Here is a 22,279-nt window from a genome sequence, read left to right as displayed (position 1 = left end):
GTTTCAGGTGTAGCCTACCCTAAAACTGTTTCAGGTGTAGCCTACCCGAAAACTAGCATTGCTAGCACTCATTGCTTTTAAATGAGTGTTTTTAAATGTAATTTCATAATATGTTTCTTAATGCTCTTAATGTCTTTCATTTTTGTAAAGCACTTTGAATTGCCGTGTGTTGAAATGGGCTATATAAATTAACTTGCCTTGCCTAGTAGCATACATTGTAAAATATGTGCCATGACAATAAAGCCATTCAATATTGGTGTACACACAATAAACTAACAGTTTGTTACTTTTGGTGTAGCCTATCAGATAAACTAGCATTTAGTTTTAGCTAGCACATTGTAAAATATGTGCAATGTAAATATAGCCATGCGATAATGGTGTACACAATAAACTAGCAATGTGTTACATTTGGTGTACCAAATAAACAAGTATTTCGTTTTAGTTTGGTAGCATACACCTAAAAGCTAGTTTGGTTGGTAGCATATAGATGTAGGCTTGCCCAACTAGCTTATTTACATGTATAGCCTACCCTTGAGTTTATTAGCTATATTTTCTTGACTTTATGACAATGTATAATATTTTAAAATACAGGCTAAACACAATGTGTCATTTCCCTGTCAGGTTAACCCTGTTGACTCATTGTTAATGAGTGACGTAGATACTCTGTGTTGCGTACCGTAGGCTATGTCATTAGGTAACGTTTTTACATGTGTAGGTCATTTCATATTGTCTGGAAGTTTGAGCTGTTGTTGAGAGCTCAGGTGAGAAAGTCAGGAAGAGGTGTGGTCAGTGAAGAAACTGCAGAGAGGCGGAGAAAAGAGCTGAAAACACACAGGTAGATCTCACAAACCCGCTTCGAGTGCCTCAAAGAAACGCGATACAAAAACTTTGACATCAACTGCCAGAATATTTTTTGGAAAGAGTTTAGGATTGAAAGAAGAGTTTTGATTTGTGGGGAAAAGCCTCCGTCGACTTTTCTGGAGGTTTCAGCGCCAACATGGATCACTTGCCTCGGGCGTGTAAGACATAGGTGTCAACTAGCCTACCGGATATCTGACACATTTTAATTAACGGTGAGTAAAATGAGTTATGTGACCAGGTTTTTGTGGACTCTGAATTATGAGGAGATGCTGAATGTCAGAAAGAATATCAACATATCTGGTTTCAAAAAGCTCTGAAATGTTAAATGAATACCTTATAGCATTGACAAAAAAAACTTTCACTAAATTGTGTTAATAATATATGTATTTAAAAGTACTGGTTTTTCTTGAGGTTTAATTGTTTTCATAAAGGCTACAAAAATGGTGTTCATTTGTTAATAAAATATGATCCATTATCATGGATCAAACTACCAAACCATCATAAATCACTTTACCTGCAACACTAAAATGCTGCTTCCTGCTACTATTAATGATGGATTACAGTAATCCATCGTTAATAATAAATCCCGAAATGTAGCATATCATCGAGTGCCTATTTTGCTGAATTAAGTACCCTTTAGTCTTTATACATAAGTACAATGTACTGATGCATTTAGATATGTTTACCTTGTATTTATTTAAATGCAGTATTTTACATTGCAGTATTGCTATTTTGATTGAATTAAAACAATTCTGCTCATGACTGCACTCCTATTGCTGTACATGCAGAAACACACAGTATATTGGGAAAGAGGCACACTGGTGTAGTAATATATCTGTGACATTGTTCATTCATGGGTGACTTAAGGGGTCAAGTGGGTCACTGCTGGTTGATCTCCATGTGTTCTTGGAAGGAAGCGGCCGTCACCAGTGTAAACAAAGGCTCTCCACTCTTATTGGATAAACAACAGTGCAGATATTGAAGTTGCAGATAATGTTGCGCAAGATAAAAGTCAAGCAAGTTCCACACCTGCCTTTTTAGCAAATTAAGCTATTAACTAAATAGCTATGCTTGGTCACACATGCCATTTAGGCTGCAAGAGTTTTCGGTAGCTGCCAGGCAGGTTAAATATTGATCACTCTGTACATAGAGAGAATGATCACATAGGTCTCTTTGTTTACCATCTATCTCCTCTGAATTTGAATATAACCCGCAGACAAGACTCAGGAATTAATTGGGAGTAGTCCCTAGAAACTAATGCAAGCCCAGGCTAGTACCCTGTTGCACACTTCTGGATTTTAAAGCATCAGTTGGCCTAGAGAACGAGCCCAATGGTTACAAACAGTGTGGCTCTGCTAGTTGTTTAGCATGTTGTTAATTTGTTCCCAGGGTAGCTGACAGGGGAATGCTGAAGGCCTTCCCTGAATCGTACCTGCTGGCCTGATAAGCATTGGGTGTATTGCTGTACAACCCTCTAGTAACACTTAGAGCCGAAACCAACACAAGATGTATTACATTTTCATTTTAAGCAATAAGGAAGTTGTGCAAACTCATTCTCGCTATTGCACCTCTGAGTAAAGGCACTGGAATTTGCTTATTAAAAGATAAGATTGCACATTAGAAAAAATATATTTAAGTTTAAAGTGAAAATGAAGCTACAAAAAGAGCTGTCATGCTGCTGTCAAACACATCATATGTTTAGCACTTACATGAATGCTGTGTGTGAACAGGATCCTGAATGACTGCTGCCCTCAAACCACAAGCAAGCACCTCTCAGTTGTTCATGTTCCCTGCAGTGTCATCGTCTTTGCGGTTCACGTTAGTCACAAATAAGTTCCCAGCACTGATGATGAAACTACGAGTACATGCTTCTAATGAAAGAGGAACTTTTTAATTTATTCTTGTTTTCTCATTGGGTCAGTGAACTGCCTGTTTGGAAGTGTGAACTTATGCAAATAAGTTGTAGTAGCTGTAAAGAGTACACAGGACTCTCATGGGATACAAACCGACAACTTGTTAAAAAGTTGGCACACAGCTAAAAGCACACCAACCCCCTCCGGCATCCCACATCAACCGTTTTTGTAAGGTTGCCATGGTTACCTAACAAGGCCCAAGGGGGTTACTGTTAAACAAGCTCTTTAATGAGACGAGGAAGACTCAAATAGAGAACTGGTTTATTGTGTCAATAGTTCGATGTGATTCAGGGCTTGATTTCTCTTATCGTGGAGTTTCAACGACCAAATACCAAAGATTTAATGTAAAGTATTATTATTTTTAAATCAACAACAAACACGCAAAAATTGTTATAATTGACGTTGAACCTTTGACCGTGCAGGCGGGTGGGTCGGGTGATGCTGATGGACCAGGACACTCAGTGGCTGTACCATCTCCTGGTAGAGGTTCAGTTGGAGAAGTTCTACATGCGCCTCAGAGATGGCCTCAACATCACCCGCATCGAGCACTTCAACTACGTCAAGGAGTCCGACCTGGAGCACATAGGAATCAGCAAACCTGGTGAGCAAGATTGTTTCCTTTGAACATCCATACGAGTTCAAATCATTCGGTATCTGTCTCCTCAGACAAGGAAGATTTCCCCTTTGGCACAGTTTTTCTCTCCACTAGACAAAGAAAGGTTTAGATTGCCTCTGGTAAAAAAGCATTGTCTTTTGTTTACCCAGTTTAAAGGTTATTGAGTACAATTTTTTTTGTATTCACTGTTGTAAAACATTTACTTTAGATGTAAAGCCTGTTGAAATCAGATATGTATTGCATGTTGTATATAATTATATATCTTTTTTTTTCTCAGCACAAAGAAGATTATGGGACGCTTTGAAAGGCTACAAGACAAATAATCGAGGACGGCCGGGGGTGGCCAAGGTCGGACACATGTAGTATATCTTTGATGTAAAGTTAATATATATTGTGTGAGAACTACATGTACTCAGGCATGGTTATCAGTAATATGTTTGTATTCCTTTAATGATACATAAAGGTGGCCAGCTCTCGAGTTCAGGATGGAGGGGAGCAGTGGAGTGGGGGCGGTCCGGTTCAGGAAGTTAGCCGGGCTCTTCCCAGTCTGATCCAGGACAGCGAGCTGATTCTGGCAGAGAAGCTGGGCTCCGGCTCCTTTGGGGTGGTGAAGAGGGGGGAGTGGCACACGCCTAATGGGAGAGTGGTGAGAGACACATTTTAACACTTTTTGGGCAATTCCTTCTGATAGATACTGTCACATCTTCTACAGATAGTTACCCTCCATTGCAAGTGTGCTATGAGATAGATGGAACATGTTATGTTTGATTGCTGCTTGCATGCCAATACAGTATGAGTACATATCAAATGCATTTATTTAGGGATAAAGGAAAATGCTTTTTTATTTACTTTGTTGAACATGTGATGTGATTTTAAAATCAACTAAGTGTTGGTAAAGGTGTGTGTGCAGGATTCAAGTATTGTTCACAAAGTTGGAAGTTACAAACCCAATAATTATCAAGCATCTTTCGCAATTCTCCTCAGCTCATGTATCTTTTGTTCTCTTAGAAAATAGCACTTAAGAGTATTTAAGTGTCTATCGGCACTTTGTTCTATTATGTATGCTAAAATGGCATTCAGTTTGTTAAAGAAGGCACTATGACTCGTAACTCAAGCTCGGGGACAGTCTTAATCCGGGAGTATATGCTTGACGGGAAAGGGATAGTGATAAATGACAAGTCTGGTCTTGCTCTCAGAGGGTTACCATGTCCCGTTACACCCTATCTGGAAGTCCCAAACACTCTCTGGTTTTTAACATGGCGCACCCTTATTGTGAAAAGCAGAGGCTGTGGGTTTAGATGCAGGATTGGGATTGAACCTGTGTCTCTTTTCCATCCTCTCAGTTACCTGTAGCAGTAAAGTCACTGAGGAACAGCATGTCCAGGCAGACAGAGACACTGACAGACTTCCTCCAAGAGGTGACCATCATGCAATCCCTGGACCACCCCAACATCATCCGGCTTTACGGTGTGGTGCTCACACAGCCCCTCAAGATGGTAAGATGTTTTCATGTGATGTTTTAACATTGAGGTCATACTGTATATGGATCTATTCAAACTAAGATGTGTTCGAGGCTGCAATACACAATCACATATATTTCTTTCTTCTAGGTAACAGAGCTGGCCCCCATCGGCTCACTATACGACACCCTGCGCTCCCGTCAGTTTGAGTACCCTCTGGTGCGTCTCTGGCTCTTTGCTACCCAGATCGCAGCGGGTATGGACTATCTGGAGATGAGGAGATTCATCCACAGAGACTTGGCTGCAAGAAATGTCCTGCTGTCATCCAGGGAGATTGTGAAGATCGGAGACTTTGGCTTGATGAGAGGCCTGAGCCAAGAGAAGGACCACTATGTGATGAAAGCACACAGGAGGATACCATTTGCATGGTGAGGAGTGTTGAGAAAATGGGCTGGAGGGGGAGATAACATTGAAAGAGGAAATGTTAAGGTTTCATATTTGTATTTTGTCCCTCTACTGTGACATGTTTACCTGCTATAATGTTCAAAAAGGTATTTATTTCAATCACACTGCCTGTGCTGCAGCACCTCTTTTCACCCTCTGTCCAACACCAGAGCCCAGTCTGCTCTGATTGGTTAGCTAGCCGGCTCTGTTGTGATTGGTCAACCGCTTAGAAATGTGTCGGAAATATCCCACCCTTTAGCGTACAATGTGTTGGAGCGCTAGCCAACAGAAGGGCAAGTGTTACATAGTGAAAGGGGAAACCCCAGAAAGCATGATGGGGCCTCTTTAAAATCCTCTATAATCACGTCTTTATTTACTTCTTTCTTGCAGGTGTGCTCCAGAGAGTCTCCGGGTCGGCTCCTTCTCCCACTCCTCTGACGTGTGGATGTTTGGCATCACCCTGTGGGAGATGTTCACCTACTGCGAGGAGCCGTGGTTCGGGCTTTCAGGCAGACAGGTACACGCTTGTCGGCAACATGTGAACATGCTTTTGTTTTTTGTATCCATGCCGATCGGCGTGTTTGTCCTCGTGTGTGGAATGCGTGTCCCCGCCCTGATGACTGTGTGACTCACAGTTTTAGCTGACAGTCACTCTCTCTTTAATCCAGATTTTGTGGCGTGTGGAGCGGGAGGGGGAGCGTCTGGAGAAACCGCCGGATTGCCCCCAAGAACTGTACGCCGTCATGAGGAAGTGCTGGGCCTGCAATCCTGCTGACAGACCCAACTTCGCACAGCTCATCACTATTGCGTCAGAGGTCAGCATAATAATGTGATGCTTAATATCCCCGGTGAATAAATCAGTGGAGGGACTATTGATCAACTCTTATTGGAAGAAACCTTAAATGTAATGCATGTTTGCCCTCAACTCCTCTGTCTGTATTCACAGGCTAAACCAATGGAAGTGCAAGCAACCAGAGACTTTGCTGAACCCAGAAAACTTGCACTTGTGCCAAACGACCTTGTGACCGTCATAGACCATGGGTGGGTGGGACTTAAAGAGTAAAGGAAAAACTTTGACCTGCACAATGGGCCTTTGTTAAGATGAAACAGGGATTTGAATCAGCCTCTCGAATGGCATTCCAGCCGTAACTCGAGCACATTTTGCTTTTGTTTGTTTGAACAAGTCGAGCAGCTATGACACTATAAAGTGTATTTTGCAGAAAAGAACCAGGCTTAAGATATATTTGTTGTGCCCCAGTCTGCTGGTGTTCTTTTGCATATAGAAATCTTCATTCAGCAATAAATACACCTTGATAAGTATTTCAAAACATAACTTTCTTTATTGTTATTCAGCCTCTGGAAGGGCCCCTAGTCATGCATTGAAACGTGCAAGTAAAATAAACCGGTGTAAGAATACATAATATACCACGATTCAACTCTGTAGGCATTGTTATTAATAACAAAGTGTGTGTATTTTAAATTAAAATACACACGCAGCGGTACAGAATTATTCAAGCTCAAGCCATTTATATTAAGCATTTTATGAGTCAATGTATGCAATATTTTTTGTGTATCTAATCATGAAGTCCACTTATTACAGTAATTGTTGCAACACTTGTAAATGGAGGTGTTATTTAGCCTTTAACTCTTCTAAAGTACGGCTTAGAGAAGTTAAGGAAGTCTGGTGGTAACACAACATCACATGCATCCTCCTAGGAACCGGACAGTTTCTGCCAGTTAAAGCCAGACTTTGTAACTTTAAAAAGAAAAAAAGAACACATCTATCCTCTTAGAAAATGAAAAGTGAAGTTACATTCAGGGGTTTTGTTGCCACAGACTTACTCGATCTAGTATTACCAGTATCTTATGCTTTCTAATTCCAAGCTTAAGGCACATGCCTACTTGTTCCACTGTTATAGTAGAAGTGAAAGTTCACTTTAAACAAATGAAGCTGTTTCTGTTCAACTATTGTCTCTCTCTGTGCAGTCTGGAGCTGTGTGAGTGGAAGGGTCAGAACCAGAGGACCCTGACAGTGGGCTGGTTCCCTGCCAGTCTCACCGTGCCGTCACTTCCTGCCGCCCCCCCTGCTGCTGCTGCTGCTGCCAACAACAATGGATCCAACCCTGCTTCCACCCCTTACATCTCAACCCCGCTGAGAGGCAGCCTGCTGCATGTCGCTCATGGAGACATCAAACCTGAGTTCTGCAGGGGGACACCTGAGAACCTGGACAAGTCAGTTATTCGTTACTCTCGTCTAAAACAAATCCGATCACACAATGGTGCAAAATCTGCTCTGAAGAACAACAAAAACTCACATCATTGTTCTTTAGTGATCAAAATTGTCTGCTGTCAAACTATATTGACGCTAAACTGAAAGTACTTTGTGTTGAAGTTTTGAATTGACTGCAGGGATCAAATTTAAGTATGTGATAAACTGGAACTTACATGGCAATAAAATGACTCATGAATGATAGTTTACAGACTCAGCAAAGTGATAAAGTAGTCAGGATCTCATATAGGTTTCATTTTCATAGACAGTGAGTCAAATTACTTGCTGATAACATGACACCATGTGACAAGAGGAAAAGGCCCAGAGATTCATCTGGACTGGCTGTTTTTCACAATATACTGTAAACTGTTTAGTGTGGGCGGGCCTTTTATTCCTTTGTAGCCTCATTTTTCCTCAGTTATTGGTTGCCCTACGAAAGACTTCAAAACTGAGAAAAAGAGTTGTTAGCTGTGATTTCCAAGTTCCCTTTACATAACCAGCTTCAGAAATAGAACGTCCATCTCAGGCCCATTAGTCACTGTGTTTTATTGCTAACAACAGTGCAGCGCTGAACTTTGACCTGCTGTCAGTCAACAATAAAGTTAGTGTGAGGCTGTCTGACTAATGTGTGTACTGTTCTGACCTGTGCAGCAACTGGAGGACAGGCCTCTGCAGGGAGAAGGAGGGCTCCAATCTGAAGAATATGGCAGGTAGGGAATGCAAATAAAAAAGCGGCTGCGGAATGGAGTGAGTGAAGCTGCAAGATGCACGAACATATCAGAGACATTTTATCATGATCCAAACATCAATGTTCTAAAATGTGTGATGACATCAACTGTAAAATATGCTCTACAGAAATGAATTGGGAAATATGTTATAGCTGACACTGAGAGCATTCAGGGGTTAAGGTTACACAAGAAGCAACGGCTCATTCAAGATGGAAGATTCAAGGCTTTTATTCTCATTTGCCCGTTAGCTACAGTGTAGATTTGGCAATGAAAAACGTAAGGCTCCTCCAACAGTGCAACGTTAATAGAAATAGTAAATGGAATATGATATATTAGATAAATCATTTGCAAGTTGCAAACAGATGAATGTTTGCGTATAAAATCAAAATTAGTTTATTTAATTTGTGGAAATACAAAGAATGGGAGAATATTTTTTTTTGTTACATAGGATAACATATTAGATTTTTATTATAAGAAGTTTTCCCCTCTAAAACTATTTTACATATAGCTAATAATGCTTTTTGTCCATTTATTTCTTCACACACTCTATTTTTGTATTTTTGAAAGCTGTAGCTGTTTGTTATGCTATCACTATAAGCATCTTATCCATCCAGGAAGTATTTATCCACTCTGCCCTCTAGTGTCTCTATCCGTTCCCACATCCAATCTCAGCTAGGAGAACTGCTTTATAATTAAAAAAAATTCCTTTTGCCCCTGTCTTCAGGTTTGTCTCTTAGTTTAGAGTCCGTTATGGGTGGATCCCGCCCCCGATCTCAGACTGTGGGCGCGCTCAGAGTGGATCAGCACGGCAGACTCATGCCCCCAGCTCACAATTTGTTGATGCAGCAGGACCCCCGGCGTTTCAGCGAGGCCAGCGTCAACCCACCTCCTCGCCCCCCGCCCCCCCCAACCCCAACCGCTTCAACATGAAACCTCAGAGGAAACCCCCAATCCACCCAGTGCCGGGCACCACATGGCCTGCCCAGGTGAACATGGTCCCTCCATCCCAGCCTCCAGCTCAACCCCCACCCCCACCTCCACAGGGCATCGGAGGCACCAACCTGGCCAAGATGAGCCAGTTGACACGCTCCACCCCCCAGCTGGATGATCACCCTGACAGAGGGAGAGAGAGAGACAAGTCCCCTCATATGCAGAATACAAGAGAAAGTCTCACCGCACAGGTAAACCGCTGATTGACAGGATAATCCGTTTGCTTTTCTGTGTTAAACGTGTTCAGTTTTCTAAATGAAGCAATGCTGTTGTTGCTCTGCTCTTCCCAGGTTATGGAGGCCGTTCACGGAGTGACCCTTGAAGAGGTTCATGTTGCCCTTCACCGTAGTGACTGGAACCCGCTGCGAGCTGAGCAACAACTCAAGGTCAGAACATGGAATGACAAATATAAACAATATTAAAGGAAATATCAGTAGCCTATAGAAAACAATAAAGAGATACAATCAATATAGAAAATAAACTGAAATATAAAATAGGCAAAACTTAGTGATATATTGCTGTGGAAAACTGAACATTTTTAAGCCTCAATTCAAAATGACTCAATTGAAATAAGTACAATATCACATATAGAAATACAAAACTGCATGAGCAACTGGGTGTGGGGGACCTAGAATATAACTCACTGCATGTCAACTGGATTTGGTCATTACATTTTATGAGGGAGTTTTCCCCACCAAAGTACAGTATTTCACATGGGACATGCACCAGTTGCCTTTCTATCATGCAAAAGGGTCCTGTGTTGTAATGTAGATATTTGTATTATTTAAATAATTTTGCATATGTCTAAATATTTAAATAACAATTTAAATAGTCCTGCGTGAAACCTTGGGGTTATCTGGAATATGGGTAGAGGGATGTGGCCAGGGTTGGGTTCACATTATAGGTTAATCCAGGCAGTGAAAAAATGTAAAGCCACCCCAGGGACTTAGCAAGACTTTCATTTAAGTTCTATACCAAGCAGGGATCAAATCCAATTGGAAACAACTAACTAAATCATTTGCATATTTAAGTGTTGGTGTTTCTCACAGTTAAGCTCATTATATCATCAATAGGGAACTTGTGTGCAATTTTCTGAGCTGAGTTTTTGCAATTGATTGCTGGTGCGTGAGGTCCAGGCAGAAGTGAAACCTGCCTGGAACCCTCAGAAAGATAACCAGCTGGTTTTGTTTGCTTTGTCTCCATAAATGAAGGCAGAGTCAATGGATTCATGTCTCGACAAAGGTATATTTTTGATAACCGCTCCTGATCCATTTTCCCTTGATGTGTGTCTTTCAGTTGGAGCAGTTGTACTCGCTGAGCCTGTGCTCCAGAGAGGACTGTCTGAGGGTCCTCTCCAGATACCAGTGGAACCTGCAGCTGGCCAGCAGATACCTGATCCGTTGGTCCCGGGACGACAGGCCGGGCCCCGGGGACAGGGAGCGAGCGCAAATAAGCGCAGAAAGGCGCGTCTAAAGTGTTCTTTATTGGCTGATTTTACCTTTGATTTTCCTGAGATGGTTGACTTTTTCAGCAATAATTCTGGAACTGGAAGCTGCCAAAAAAACCTTTCATTGACCACCTCGACGCGGGAACAGATAGGAGGTCATATAAAAGTGAAGGTCTTTCAATGTAAAATGAAAAAATTAAGCAGAAATTGGCTCACTGTTTTTGTATTTGAATGATACTCTCCAGCAGCACATTTGGTGAACATAGTTTTTTGTATCTTAATGAATGTGTAAATATTGTATTAGAAATGATTGTTTTATTAAATAAAATGATTACGTTGTCTTTGTACTCAGCTGCTGTGTGATATATGAGCCAGCTGGTCTTCAGAGAGATTAAGTGTCTTTATTGTGTTATTAAATATAAAGCCTTACATATTCCTGAATGCAAGGTCAAAGGTCTGTAAGCCTCAATTATATTTGAATTTGAGTTATTTCCCAGCAGCATTGGATGGACATGTCCACACTTCTTGTATTTTACATATTTTCCCAGAGGGTGGAGCTGTATGATATTCAATATGTGACCAGAGGAGGTTTGTTACCCTTTGTTGCATCTAAAATAGGTTAGATAGATAAAGGAAGCTGATATGGACACCACTATGTGCATGTTGCCCAGTACCTAAAGCAGAGCAGGACTTTTGAGCTGATGTTTTTGCAGAGAATTAGACGGGATTTCCCTTTGAATCATTTTTTCCATGTGAAACCAGATGTTCCACATTTAGTCTTTAGACAGAGCATTCCCAAAACTCTCCCTGACAATAAGTGTAGCGATAGGACACAACACCATAACAATGGATTCAATGGTTTATGATTTATTTTTAAAGGACAGGGTACTTTTGATCTGTAGAAAAATTATATTGACAAAATAAATTGTATAGAATTATGATAGAAATAGGAAACTAATGCCAAAGAAGAAGCAATTTAAACATCACACAAAAAAGTAATTACAGTGAAGGTACTGTACATCCTTTGGCTCCTTTCCCTTTCCTTATCAAAGGTCAGCAAGCTCAAAGGCTGAGGGTATCACACACGCATATAAAACACAGTACATACATGAGAGCACTAGTGGCAACAAGCCTCACTGGAGGCACACCCATGTTATCTCACAAGAACAATTACATACTAAGCTTTGCATTCAGCAGCCATTTCCAAACATTAACCTGCAACACTACGGAAACCCGACGTGTTTCCTTAAACCTGCCAATGACCAGGGTTTTCCAACCACTGAGTAGTCAAAATAATATTCACTAACCTCAGTTTCTGCCTTTTATTTACTTTCTTTTCCTTTCTCAAGATATCCCTGCTTAACCTACACTCTCCCATTTCAGTTCACGTGAATGTTCAAGGCAGTGACATCTGGAGAATAGGAGGGCAAGGTCTGGCTGTGGTTTCCGTCTCCAAGGCAACCAGCTAACCACAGAGGGAGCATTAGAGCATTGACACTGTAGGCTATGCTACAATTGTATTATGTTCACTTTGAGAGAAAGAAAGAGCACTTTGGTAAATACTGTCAATAATAAAAACATGCTCCCATCCTTCTGCTAACATAACCACCACTTCCCTATACACACTAAATAATGAGCATATATTCTTGCTAATGATTACGTTTTATATAAAGCTTTTGTTAACTTATAAAATGACTAAGGCACATCAGTGCTTTGAGCTAAAGCTACCATGCTAACATGCTCACAATGCTAACAGATAAAGCAAGTATAATGTTTACCATGTTCACCTTTTTAGTTAGCTCATTTGCATGCTATAATTAGCTCATTAGCATTAAACACAAAATAGCAGATAGCATAGCTAAATATAAAAGGCAATTAATACAGCGTATACAGCCAGAACGGTATTGCACTTCCATAAATCTATTGCTCGTTTCCATAAAAAATAGTAAAGTGGGATGATAAGCATAAGGCATCCATATGAAATGTTAATGCCAGTGTAGCATAAAGCACATCTAAACACATGTTGACATCCACTATTTTTGTATTTTTGTAGGCACTTGAGGGGTAAGGTTGACTGTTTTTGGCAGAGATAATATCTCAGCTGGAGGTACGTTCATTCATTCAAAATGGTCAAACTACACACTGTATGGAGTGTAAAGAACATGAGCAACATGGCGCAGTATCATTGAGTTTGGAAATATTTAAAAAACAATCCCTGGCAGGCATCTGGAGTCAGAGTTCTTTAGCTGGTTTTGGTCTGTGTGTGTGTGTGTGTGTGTGTGTGTGTGTGTGTGTGTGTGTGTGTGTGTGTGTGTGTGTGTGTGTGTGTGTGTGTGTGTGTGTGTGTGTGGGCACCGTTTTGGCTGGAATCTGATAGACGGAATGATTTGAAAAATAAATACATCTACATACAAGTAGATTAACTGTGAATGCATAACTGTCAATTGCTCCCATGCTGTTGTTTCCCCTTTTATGAGAACACAGAGCTGCGCTGGTTGGCCTCCCCGACCTTCTCGAAGAACATGAAATCCTGGCAACACAGAAGGAAATGACCTCTTTAGACACATATTTAGAAAACAATTGCTGCTATTCAAATCAAAATAACCGAGTTACTTACAATGAGGAAGCAGGCGCCCATGAGAACAGCTTTCAACTTCACGTCCATGTCCAGCGGGAACTGGATGCCAAAGTTGTCCGTGTCTGTGAAGACTTCCTTCAGAAGGCCGCTCCACTGCTTACTGATGCGACCAACCGGCTTGTCACTATCTTTACTCTTCAGCTGCAGAGGAATAAGAACAACTTCTTAAGGACGGCTTGTCAAGCGAACTATACTGACATCCTATAATGTTATTTACTAAAAGTGCAAAACTTAAAAGTGTCAATATGTACATTTAAATAAATATTTGGGAAATTAGACTCACTTTCTTACAGAGATTGAAACCACCCATGTTGGTAAGATAACAATTCTATGTGCAATATACACCTTTTTTTAACCATACTTATAACTGTCTGCTACTTAACCACTTTCATATGTTCACTTTTCAGTATTGCTGCTTCTTGCTTTTAACCATGGATGTGTGTCATGTTTACCCTTTTATCTTTTTCCCAAAATAAGAATAAATGATCCCTTTTTCTGATAAATGTGAAGCTACTGGGAGATTAGCTAAGTTTTGCATACTGAAATCAAAACAGGAAACAGCTAGCCTTGCTGTGTACAAAGGTCTGTCTGTAGCTTCATATCTAATGGACAGATATGAGCGTTCTTGACCTTTTCTAACAAAACGGTCAGATAGCCTCACCTCAAAGTTGACGTCCCCACAGCAGTTGCAGGCGAAGCAGGGCCCGTCCAGCTTCAGCAGGGTCTCCTTGTTAGGTCCCTGGATGGAGAACTTGGGCAGGCAGGGGTGCCAGTCCTGTTTGATGTAGCCGATGGTGGTGCCCGGCGGTGCCTGGACCTCCATCTGTGGGTCACAAACATAATTAAATACAAACATGCCATATAATTATAACGTTATCGCAGAGGGATTGAAAAGGCTTCCTGACAGCTATAAATACAACATCACGGGGGTTAGCGTGCCTCAAATGTCACACGGGACAGCAGGATTGATAATTGATTCTCACTGCTTCATTGTGGCGTTACAAAGGTAACACATCTCACATGGCTCCTGTCTGAACAGAACCGCCGTTTGTGCAGCTTGGGTTCGATCCAATGGGAACATACCATGCAGAGATGAGATTAGACTGAGAGAGAGCTTTCTCAGAGCCGTTGCAGAGGATCGGGGGAGTCTAGGAGATAGTTTGGACGGACAAAGGGCCATTCATAGTCTTAACAAAACCCTGCCTGAGCACACTGATGCACAAAGACATCCAAGCGCCACTCAGAAACTCAACAGTAACACAAGACAAAAGCCTCTGAATATGAGCCTCTGAGAGCTATGAGGGAGCAGATGTGTATGTTTAGTCAATGCTATTAGAGGCTTTGTAACTTTGCTGGGGTAAAAAGTTGCCAGAAATTACCCGATGACCCCATTACACACCGCATCAACAGTTTCCTAATGGGACTGTTGGTTCAAATAGTGGACGTTAAAACGGAATGTAGCGCAACACGGGACATTGTTTCGAGAAAGCCTAATTGCTGATGCATGTTGAATGCTCTGGGCACATGACATTGACATAAGGATGTGGCAGAAGAAATATCAGCGAGAGATGTCTCAAAATCTGGGATAATAATGCCAAGATCTGTCTCTAAAGGAAAAGGCTATTAGCAAAAAAATATATATATAATATAGCAATTTGTGGTTTGTTTTGATTTCCTGGGTGTTTTTTTTGTCCTAACCAGTAAAGCTTGATTATGAATTATCAAGTTATTTTCCATTGGAAACTCTTTAGGACTTCAATAAGGTTAGGTATTAACAACGTCATTAATGGAACACGTTATCTTGGCACACTACGAGCAAATATGATAACAAAGATATCAGTGAGTAATCCTAATGAACTATTGATTCAATATTGGTCTTGGTGTGGTACATCAATACAATGTTAGGCTATTAAAAGTGATTTTGACCTCTTGCAGGCAGCAGGGAAACCAGCAGGAGACGCAGCGGAAAGGCCGTATGATGCGGATCACCTCCCGGTCCATGGTGTCCTTTATCTTCATGTCGAAGCTGCGCAGCGAGCCGCAGCAGTTCCTGGTGCAGCAGTCGTTCTTCTCTTTGGCGTTGTAGATCTTCTGGCCCAAACTGTTCTTTATCTCGTACTGGTTGTTGGTCTCAAACCCGATGAATGCTGGGCGGGAGAAAGGGAAACGGGTGGAAACAGTGAATAACAAAGGGTAGATAAGTAAGGAATTCCAGGGACACGTTATCATTTGATTTATAGTGAGAGGTTTAAAGTTCGCCAAAGCTGAACAACTGCTGAGGGTTATGTGCTGCTCACAGTACAAAGTGACAAGTGTAGATACCGCATGAATGGATCAACTAAACAAATCTTACCTTCTAGTAATTCCACTTTTTGATGGATCAGGATCTGGTCAATCTAAAACCACAAGAGAAACAGCGTCAGACAGGTAACAAAATACAAAATATGTTCATCTAAAAGTCTTAAAACAAAGAGGAAATTGCGATTATATAATAACTTATTTGCAATGCAAAGCAGCTTCTTTCATGAATTAGCATCAGCCGCAGACTCAATGCTAGTTTCAGCTTAGTCATGTACAGTCGGAGGGGCTGAGTACTTTCACATGCAAACTCAGTGTTTACAGATGATGTTCCTTTTTCGTCTGAGATCTCACTAATATTCATTTGCCGTGTCTTTGTTTGATGAAGAGTACATGTAGGTTAGTATGTACAAATAAGGAAACTTACAGTTACAGTTTTGTGAGACAATAATCTTAAACATTTGAAAGGTTGTGATGACTGAGTTCATACTATATTTTATTTAATTGGGAATAATAATTGATATTTAAGTGCCCAAACTAAAGCCAAATAACCTGTTTTACTGTCATTTACTAAATGACCATCCACTGTAACTTTACTGTTGATTTGAATTCAGATCTCGAGACGTGCAATAAACTAAGCAGTACAAGAAGATTAACCAATTACAGCAGCTTTTTCAACGTCAGGTGTGAAAAAGGATTTGGATGTTCCCTCTAGACCTGTTCACAACTGCTAACAATAGGGAGCCCTCAGGCCACAACAGGTGTCTTATCAAGAATAACTATGACGCTTCCAGAGTACAAATTCCAGATGTTAAGGTGTGGTGTCCAAGTGAAATGCAGTGGCTATTTAAGTTTTTCCACGTGATTTCCCCCTCCTACCTGTGTGAGGTATTCCAGCCCCGGGGGCACGCCGATAGGGGCCGCAGCTGCCATGGCGGGGGCGATGGCTCCGGGGTGGGCACCGTACTCCGGGACAGGGCCAGGCTGATACATGACAGGAGGCGGGCCTTGGTTGTAGCCCGGGTTGAAGCCTGGTGGAGGGGCTTGATGGGGGTCTCCGTACCCCCCATGAGGAGCGGGATAAGGGGCTATCGATTTGTCGCCGTACTGAGCCATGGGGTAGGGTGGGTTGTTGTAAGGGCCTGGGTAACCTGGGAAAAAGATACTTTGATATCAGGTTAATCATTACATGACATCACAACTGATCGAACGAATGATCCTGTTCAGTCTTTTGACAGAAGTAATACGAATATTTTAAAGAAGCTACACAGTCGTGGTTTTGTAACAGTAGGAAACCACATTCAAACTGAACCTTGGAACATTAACAAAGCATAATAAGATGGTTTAAAATAACTCAAACTAGGAACAAAACCAAGAAATAAAAATCAACATTATAAACACAAACATAACATACATTAAGGATAGAATTACACAGAAAAACACAAGTATCTAAAAACTGTTATCAGACGTCACAGACAAGTGCAAGTTCTTACCTAATCAAATGAAAAGCTGTAGACAAAAACGCAGCTAATTCAAACACAACGGTGGTATACACGGAGGAAATCCTGATCTGTGTGTCCTGATAGCAGCGCGTTGTGCTCGCAAGTGTGAGAGAGTGCGTGTTTACTGCGGATCATCCCCTCTTCTCTCTGCTGTTACCACAGAGCCAATAAGCTACTTATTACCCGAGCCACAGAGGAGAGAGGAAGCACTTGCAGGGGAGCACATCAACAGGCAGTTTCAACGGTAAAAACCTGTTGAGTGGGCGGGGGGCTTAGGGTTTCGGGGCAGTTAACTACTATTTCATGTGCACTTACTTTTCTGCTTATTTTGTTTACCATGGATATGTAGTCTACTCATCTAATTGTTGTCCTTTATCTGTATCAGTCCTGTATTGTCTTTTACCTTTGTTTATCTTCACACAACAGGCAGTATGAGAAGAATAGATCACTTTCTGAACGTTAAAGAATGTAAACATGTCACAGTAGAAGCACAAACTACAAATATGAACCTGAAAATGAGCATAATAGGGACTCTTTAAATCGCCCCAATCTAAGTCACTCCTATGTGTGACTACTAGTCATAGTGACACCATGTGTTAAGCATTATCTTTGTGCCATGCACTGGAGTCAGTATCATAGCTGACCAGACTGGTTTTTGTTGTCATAGCAGGACAGTCCATCAAAAACCAGTCTTAAAAGTCCTTTTCGTAGTGGGATTAATATCATGGTCATAGGTTAGCATTCCGTTTAATATACGTGATGTTTAATCTCAAAACAAATGTGGATTAAAGCCATGTCTAAAGAGTGAAAAGGAGGACATGAGTAATCTGCTTGCTGAACTTAGAGGCTTGTTGTTGCCCCACCTCTTTCAACATTCCTTTCCTAGCAGGAAACGAACCCAAATGTTAAACCTTAAGTTAGCAGGACGGCAGCCCTCGTGTATTTACACAAACAGACACACCCACACAATGTTACCTTTTCACCTCCTAAACTTTTCTTTTCCATCCAGAGGGAGGAGTATGCTGTACCAACGGCCAAAATCATGTTTTTCAACTCAGGTTGCGTGCAAAGCATTCTGGGGATTTATTTCAGATTTCACCAATTTGGCAAAGATAACATTCCTAAAACCCCCAGTATGGAATCTGGGAGTTGAACAGGTTGCCTGTTCATGTCAAAATGATGCTCAGGGAAGGCCTAATGGAAACTTCCACTTCATCACCTAATCATTTCCAGAGCGGCAGCAAATCATGCATGGTTGAAAAAAGAGGAGGTACTTAAGCTAACATGTAAAACTGTTAAAAAAAGTGAAGTAGAAGCTAATGAACTTCACATTTTCTGCCTTCAAATTCAAACTGCAGATCTGAAAGGACTTCTTGGTTGCTCCACACTTCAAGCTTCTTACCAGGAGCAGACATGGCGAAGAGTTGGATGAATCTTCCCTTGGCTCGGAGTAAAGGAGGTTGTACTTCCCTGTCCTGTCCCACAGTCTCTATGGGAAACTGGAGGAATGAAAGGGAAAGGGGGGGTAGGGGTGGGAGGGGGTGGGAAAGCGGAAAAGGGTGGGGGTTTACTAAACAGAAAGTGACCATTAAAAACAGTCCAGCAACATTTAACCACAATCACGTGAAGAGACTTCTATTATTCTTTAAGAATGTTTTTTCATAATGGTTGCATGTTTACAACCAGCTTACAACATAGTTCATAAGACCAGTCTGTCCTTCAGCCAGAAACACCATGTGATGTGATGGAAACTAAAGGGCAACTCTTTTGTTCTTGAAGCAGCAGGTTTTTATTTATAAAATAATGGGTGTGACATGTTTTAGCAGAAGCAGGGGTCCGGTTAAGACAAGGTTTAAAAACAAGTGTCTTTGAATAGATCACTTTTTAACTCACATTCATAGCCCTCCCCTCTCTATTTCCGCAAAACACGTCTGTTAAACCCAGATAAAGCCCTCTGATCCTTGACGTTTTGACAAGAACAAAATATGTAAATAACGCAGACTTCTCACCTCTCTTGCAGCGGGTTACTTATCAGTCCCAATTAGACAAATAACAGTGAAAACCAATAAATCCAAGGTGTGGGGGGGGAATTGTCCAATAAAGAGGCCAAAGAGGATTTTTTCTCTCGGCTTCTCCCTAACCTGTTCCTCGTCGCCGCTCTGCTGCTGTCACTCCTCCCTCCTATCAATATGTTGTATGTTCCCCTCCCACTTTTAGGCTCGTGCGTCCTTGCATACGACCTTTATTTAGTTTTCGGTCTACTTCTTCCTTTTATAAATATTAGAGTTATCAATTAGCTAGTATCGCATTGGCTGTCGCCTACGGAGACTTGGATCATGGAATGGAAGCATGTTATTAACTGCAGCAGTAACTAAAGTGGGCGGGTCTGTCAGTGTTAGCACCAACCACGAGAGGACGCCAATACCCCAGTAATGACAGGCACATTTAAGTATACTCAAATAAAAAACGACATTCAATACAGAAACAACTCCAAGTATTAACCAAACATTGTATAGAAATACAAAGTTAGGTAATCCTACTTATTCTGCCGAAAAATAGATGAAGCCTTATCGGACTCTTATCATGAAATAGTCTGGGGTAATATCTTGAAAGCTGCAGGCCTTGTGTTCTGTACCTGTATAACCGTATAACTGTAAAACCTGTGTATAGTGTATACATTAACGTTTCAGCTGTCGGTAAATGTTAGCTAAAAACTAAAGTAAAATCGTGTCAAACAATGGTTTATACTTTGCTTTTTCCCCCTCTCAAATGTAGTGAAGTACCTTCACGTTAGCATACAATGGTAACTTATCATAGTTGGGTGATTCTCTGAATCGGGTGCCTTTTGGGTCTTTACATTTTTTGCATTTTTGATCATAAAATCTGGTAGTGGACTACTTAAAACTTTGAGAAAACAAATGTTCCCACCTCAGGCACAAAATATATACAATTACTCGGAATTTCCTTGAAAAAATGTGAAGGGGTTGAAGTTTTTGGCAAAAAGTAGCCATGCTAAGACAGCACCACATGGAATTTAAGGACATCATAAAATTGTAATATTTTGCTAAACTATTGTTTAATTTGTCCTAAATAATTGTTTACTATAAGTCATTCATACAACAGAGTTGAAATATTGAACTTGACAATCTCAATCTGACAATAAAAAAATGAAATATTGGTAAGAAATGACACGGACACTTGCCTTTCTTTGCCGCCTTTTCCTCAATAGAGACTTCTGTGATGTCACTCCCTCAATGCAGATGTCACATGGACTGATCCATTAATTTAATAGGGGGTTGAAACAAACTGGTGGACGAAATAATTCATGTATTTTTTCAGATATTTTTTTTCTCATTTAAAGTACACACACATTATGATTATATTAGCATCAAAAGGTTGGTATAATTGGCAATTGTTATTTGTTTAATATTCAATTAATATGTGATGATGCTTAGTGAGAACATGCAAACATGTGTGTTGTCCACTACAAAGACAACTAATTATTATAAAACAAAAAAAATATATATAGGCTATTTAGTTTTACATTGTAATGCAAAACACCCTGTTCCCTTAATTCAGTGCTTTAAAAATACATTTTTATAGTTTCCTTTCATTTAAAATCTTTGAAGTAAGCTTGGGGGACACAAAGGGCACCCGATTCAGAGAATCACCCAGTTACAAAACAGGCCTGAAGTGTCTCTGAAGCAGTGTGCTAAATAATTCGACCTACTTGAATAATACAATTAAATACTTTTTCACTACTGATTCCAAAACAGCAAAATAGACGCAATGTATAACTTACAACCTGCCCTACTTATAACTTAATTAAATTACTAAAAATGTTGGCTAGCACTTGATTACCCAAAATACCTGACTAAAAGAAAATTAGCGAACAATAGAGAACAAACAAGTAGGCTAAGCCAGAATGACACTGAATATTGAACTTACTTTTTTCAAGTATTTTGTGTTTTGTGCAGTACACTTTACTACTTATAACTTGAGTAAATAAGTAGGTAATTTATGTAACAGCATAGAACAGGTGTAACAAATAACATTAATGATGCTGCATTTTATTTCAGTTGGTGTTTCACATCTTTAATGCGATTGGTTACACACCTGTGGCAAGTTAATGACCTTATGTGATCCCTTCAGTGCAAGTGTCTGTAAGTCTGTAAACAACACAATTAACTGATTTGGTATTTAACTTCCCTTCTGACCATATTTAATCTGACAAATGTTTCGAAACTTTATGGGGTTTTCACCAGTTCATCTTTTATATTTTCTAGGTTGCCTGCATTTGAGGAAGGAGCCTTCTTTGTCAAGTCTATATTTGGCACCCACTGCAATGCCTGGTACTTATAGGGCAATGAACCGGGGCGGGGTATGAGATTTAACACACACACACACACACACACACACACACACACACACACACACACACACACACACACACACACACACACACACACACACACGTAATAATGATAATTGAAGAGTTTATCATCTCAAAAAGTTAATCTAAAAAAAGGACAATGTAACATAAACTAGACTTAAGTGCACAACTGTAGACACCCCTTGTATTTAGATACTCTTTTATTTGTACAAATGGTTATGTTTAGCCTTGAATTTATAATAATAATATAACCATTTTAAAGTAAAATGTTTCAATCTGGTGCACTTTGAGTAGAATTACTAGATCTAGGGCAGGGGTCGGCAACAGGCGGACCGCGGTCCGAACCCAGACGCCGACCTATACGGTGTCGGTACCAGATGTGTTCGGGTTACCATATGTGTTCGGGGGCCGTCTCTTACCAATGACGTCACGCATTGTACGCATTGTGATTGGCTGTACGGTAATTTACCCAGGGGTGCTCGGGGGCAAATCAGCATCTACAGATCATGACGAAACGCGAAATTGAATTATTCGGCTATGGCTCTAGCCCGTAGTGAAAATGTATGTGAAAAACATATTAAATAAAACATGAAAGACGGAGCAATGGCTGTACGCATTGGCTGTACGGCACCAAGAGGACCATCATAACACGTGTCAAATTCCGAAGCATTTAAACATAGCCTAAAAGCACTTCATTCTTTAGCTGTCCGTTAGTATATG

General features: G+C 40.7%; 2 protein-coding genes across 3 annotated transcripts; one reads left to right on the top strand and one right to left on the bottom strand.

Annotated features, from left to right (window-relative positions):
• The first annotated feature begins 766 nt into the window (after positions 1-766).
• tnk1 (tyrosine kinase, non-receptor, 1) lies at positions 767-11,068 on the top strand. The gene is given in 15 exon segments (XM_010779509.1): positions 767-1,073; positions 3,197-3,375; positions 3,668-3,738; positions 3,854-4,036; positions 4,734-4,886; positions 5,001-5,278; positions 5,685-5,811; positions 5,963-6,109; positions 6,241-6,335; positions 7,281-7,526; positions 8,215-8,273; positions 9,016-9,200; positions 9,203-9,472; positions 9,572-9,667; positions 10,578-11,068. Coding segments are annotated over 14 exon segments (2,250 nt in total). The 5' UTR covers positions 767-1,073; positions 3,197-3,212; the 3' UTR covers positions 10,755-11,068.
• Positions 11,069-11,579: 511 nt separating this feature from the next.
• Positions 11,580-19,512, bottom strand: LOC104952651 (phospholipid scramblase 1-like). 2 transcript variants are annotated; one of them, XM_010779507.1, is made up of 8 exons: positions 19,176-19,512; positions 18,569-18,665; positions 16,544-16,815; positions 15,720-15,762; positions 15,293-15,513; positions 14,028-14,189; positions 13,346-13,507; positions 11,580-13,258 (listed from the first exon to the last, which is right to left on the bottom strand). In XM_010779507.1, exons 2-8 carry the CDS (start codon positions 18,579-18,581, stop codon positions 13,199-13,201), a joined length of 933 nt encoding a protein of 310 aa, XP_010777809.1. In that variant the 5' UTR covers positions 18,582-18,665; positions 19,176-19,512; the 3' UTR covers positions 11,580-13,198. The 2 variants fall into 2 exon arrangements, with proteins under 2 accessions (XP_010777809.1, XP_010777810.1); XM_010779508.1 differs by lacking the exons at positions 18,569-18,665; positions 19,176-19,512 and adding an exon at positions 17,158-17,325.
• Positions 19,513-22,279: the final 2,767 nt, after the last annotated feature.

The sequence above is a fragment of the Notothenia coriiceps genome, unplaced genomic scaffold (genome assembly GCF_000735185.1).
Source record: "Notothenia coriiceps isolate Sejong01 unplaced genomic scaffold, NC01 NC01_scaffold00020311, whole genome shotgun sequence".
NCBI lineage: Eukaryota > Metazoa > Chordata > Actinopteri > Perciformes > Nototheniidae > Notothenia > Notothenia coriiceps.
Note: the sequence above shows the minus strand (reverse complement) of the source record. Positions and strands in the feature narration are given on the sequence as shown.

Excerpts from the sequence above, each read along its gene's own strand:
- LOC104952651 (XM_010779507.1), bottom strand. Across the intron at positions 15,514-15,719 it reads AAAAGTGGAATTACTAGAAG|CATTCATCGGGTTTGAGACC; the intron begins GTAAGATTTGTT and ends TCTCCCGCCCAG. Across the intron at positions 14,190-15,292 it reads TTCCCTGCTGCCTGCAAGAG|ATGGAGGTCCAGGCACCGCC; the intron begins GTCAAAATCACT and ends TGTGACCCACAG.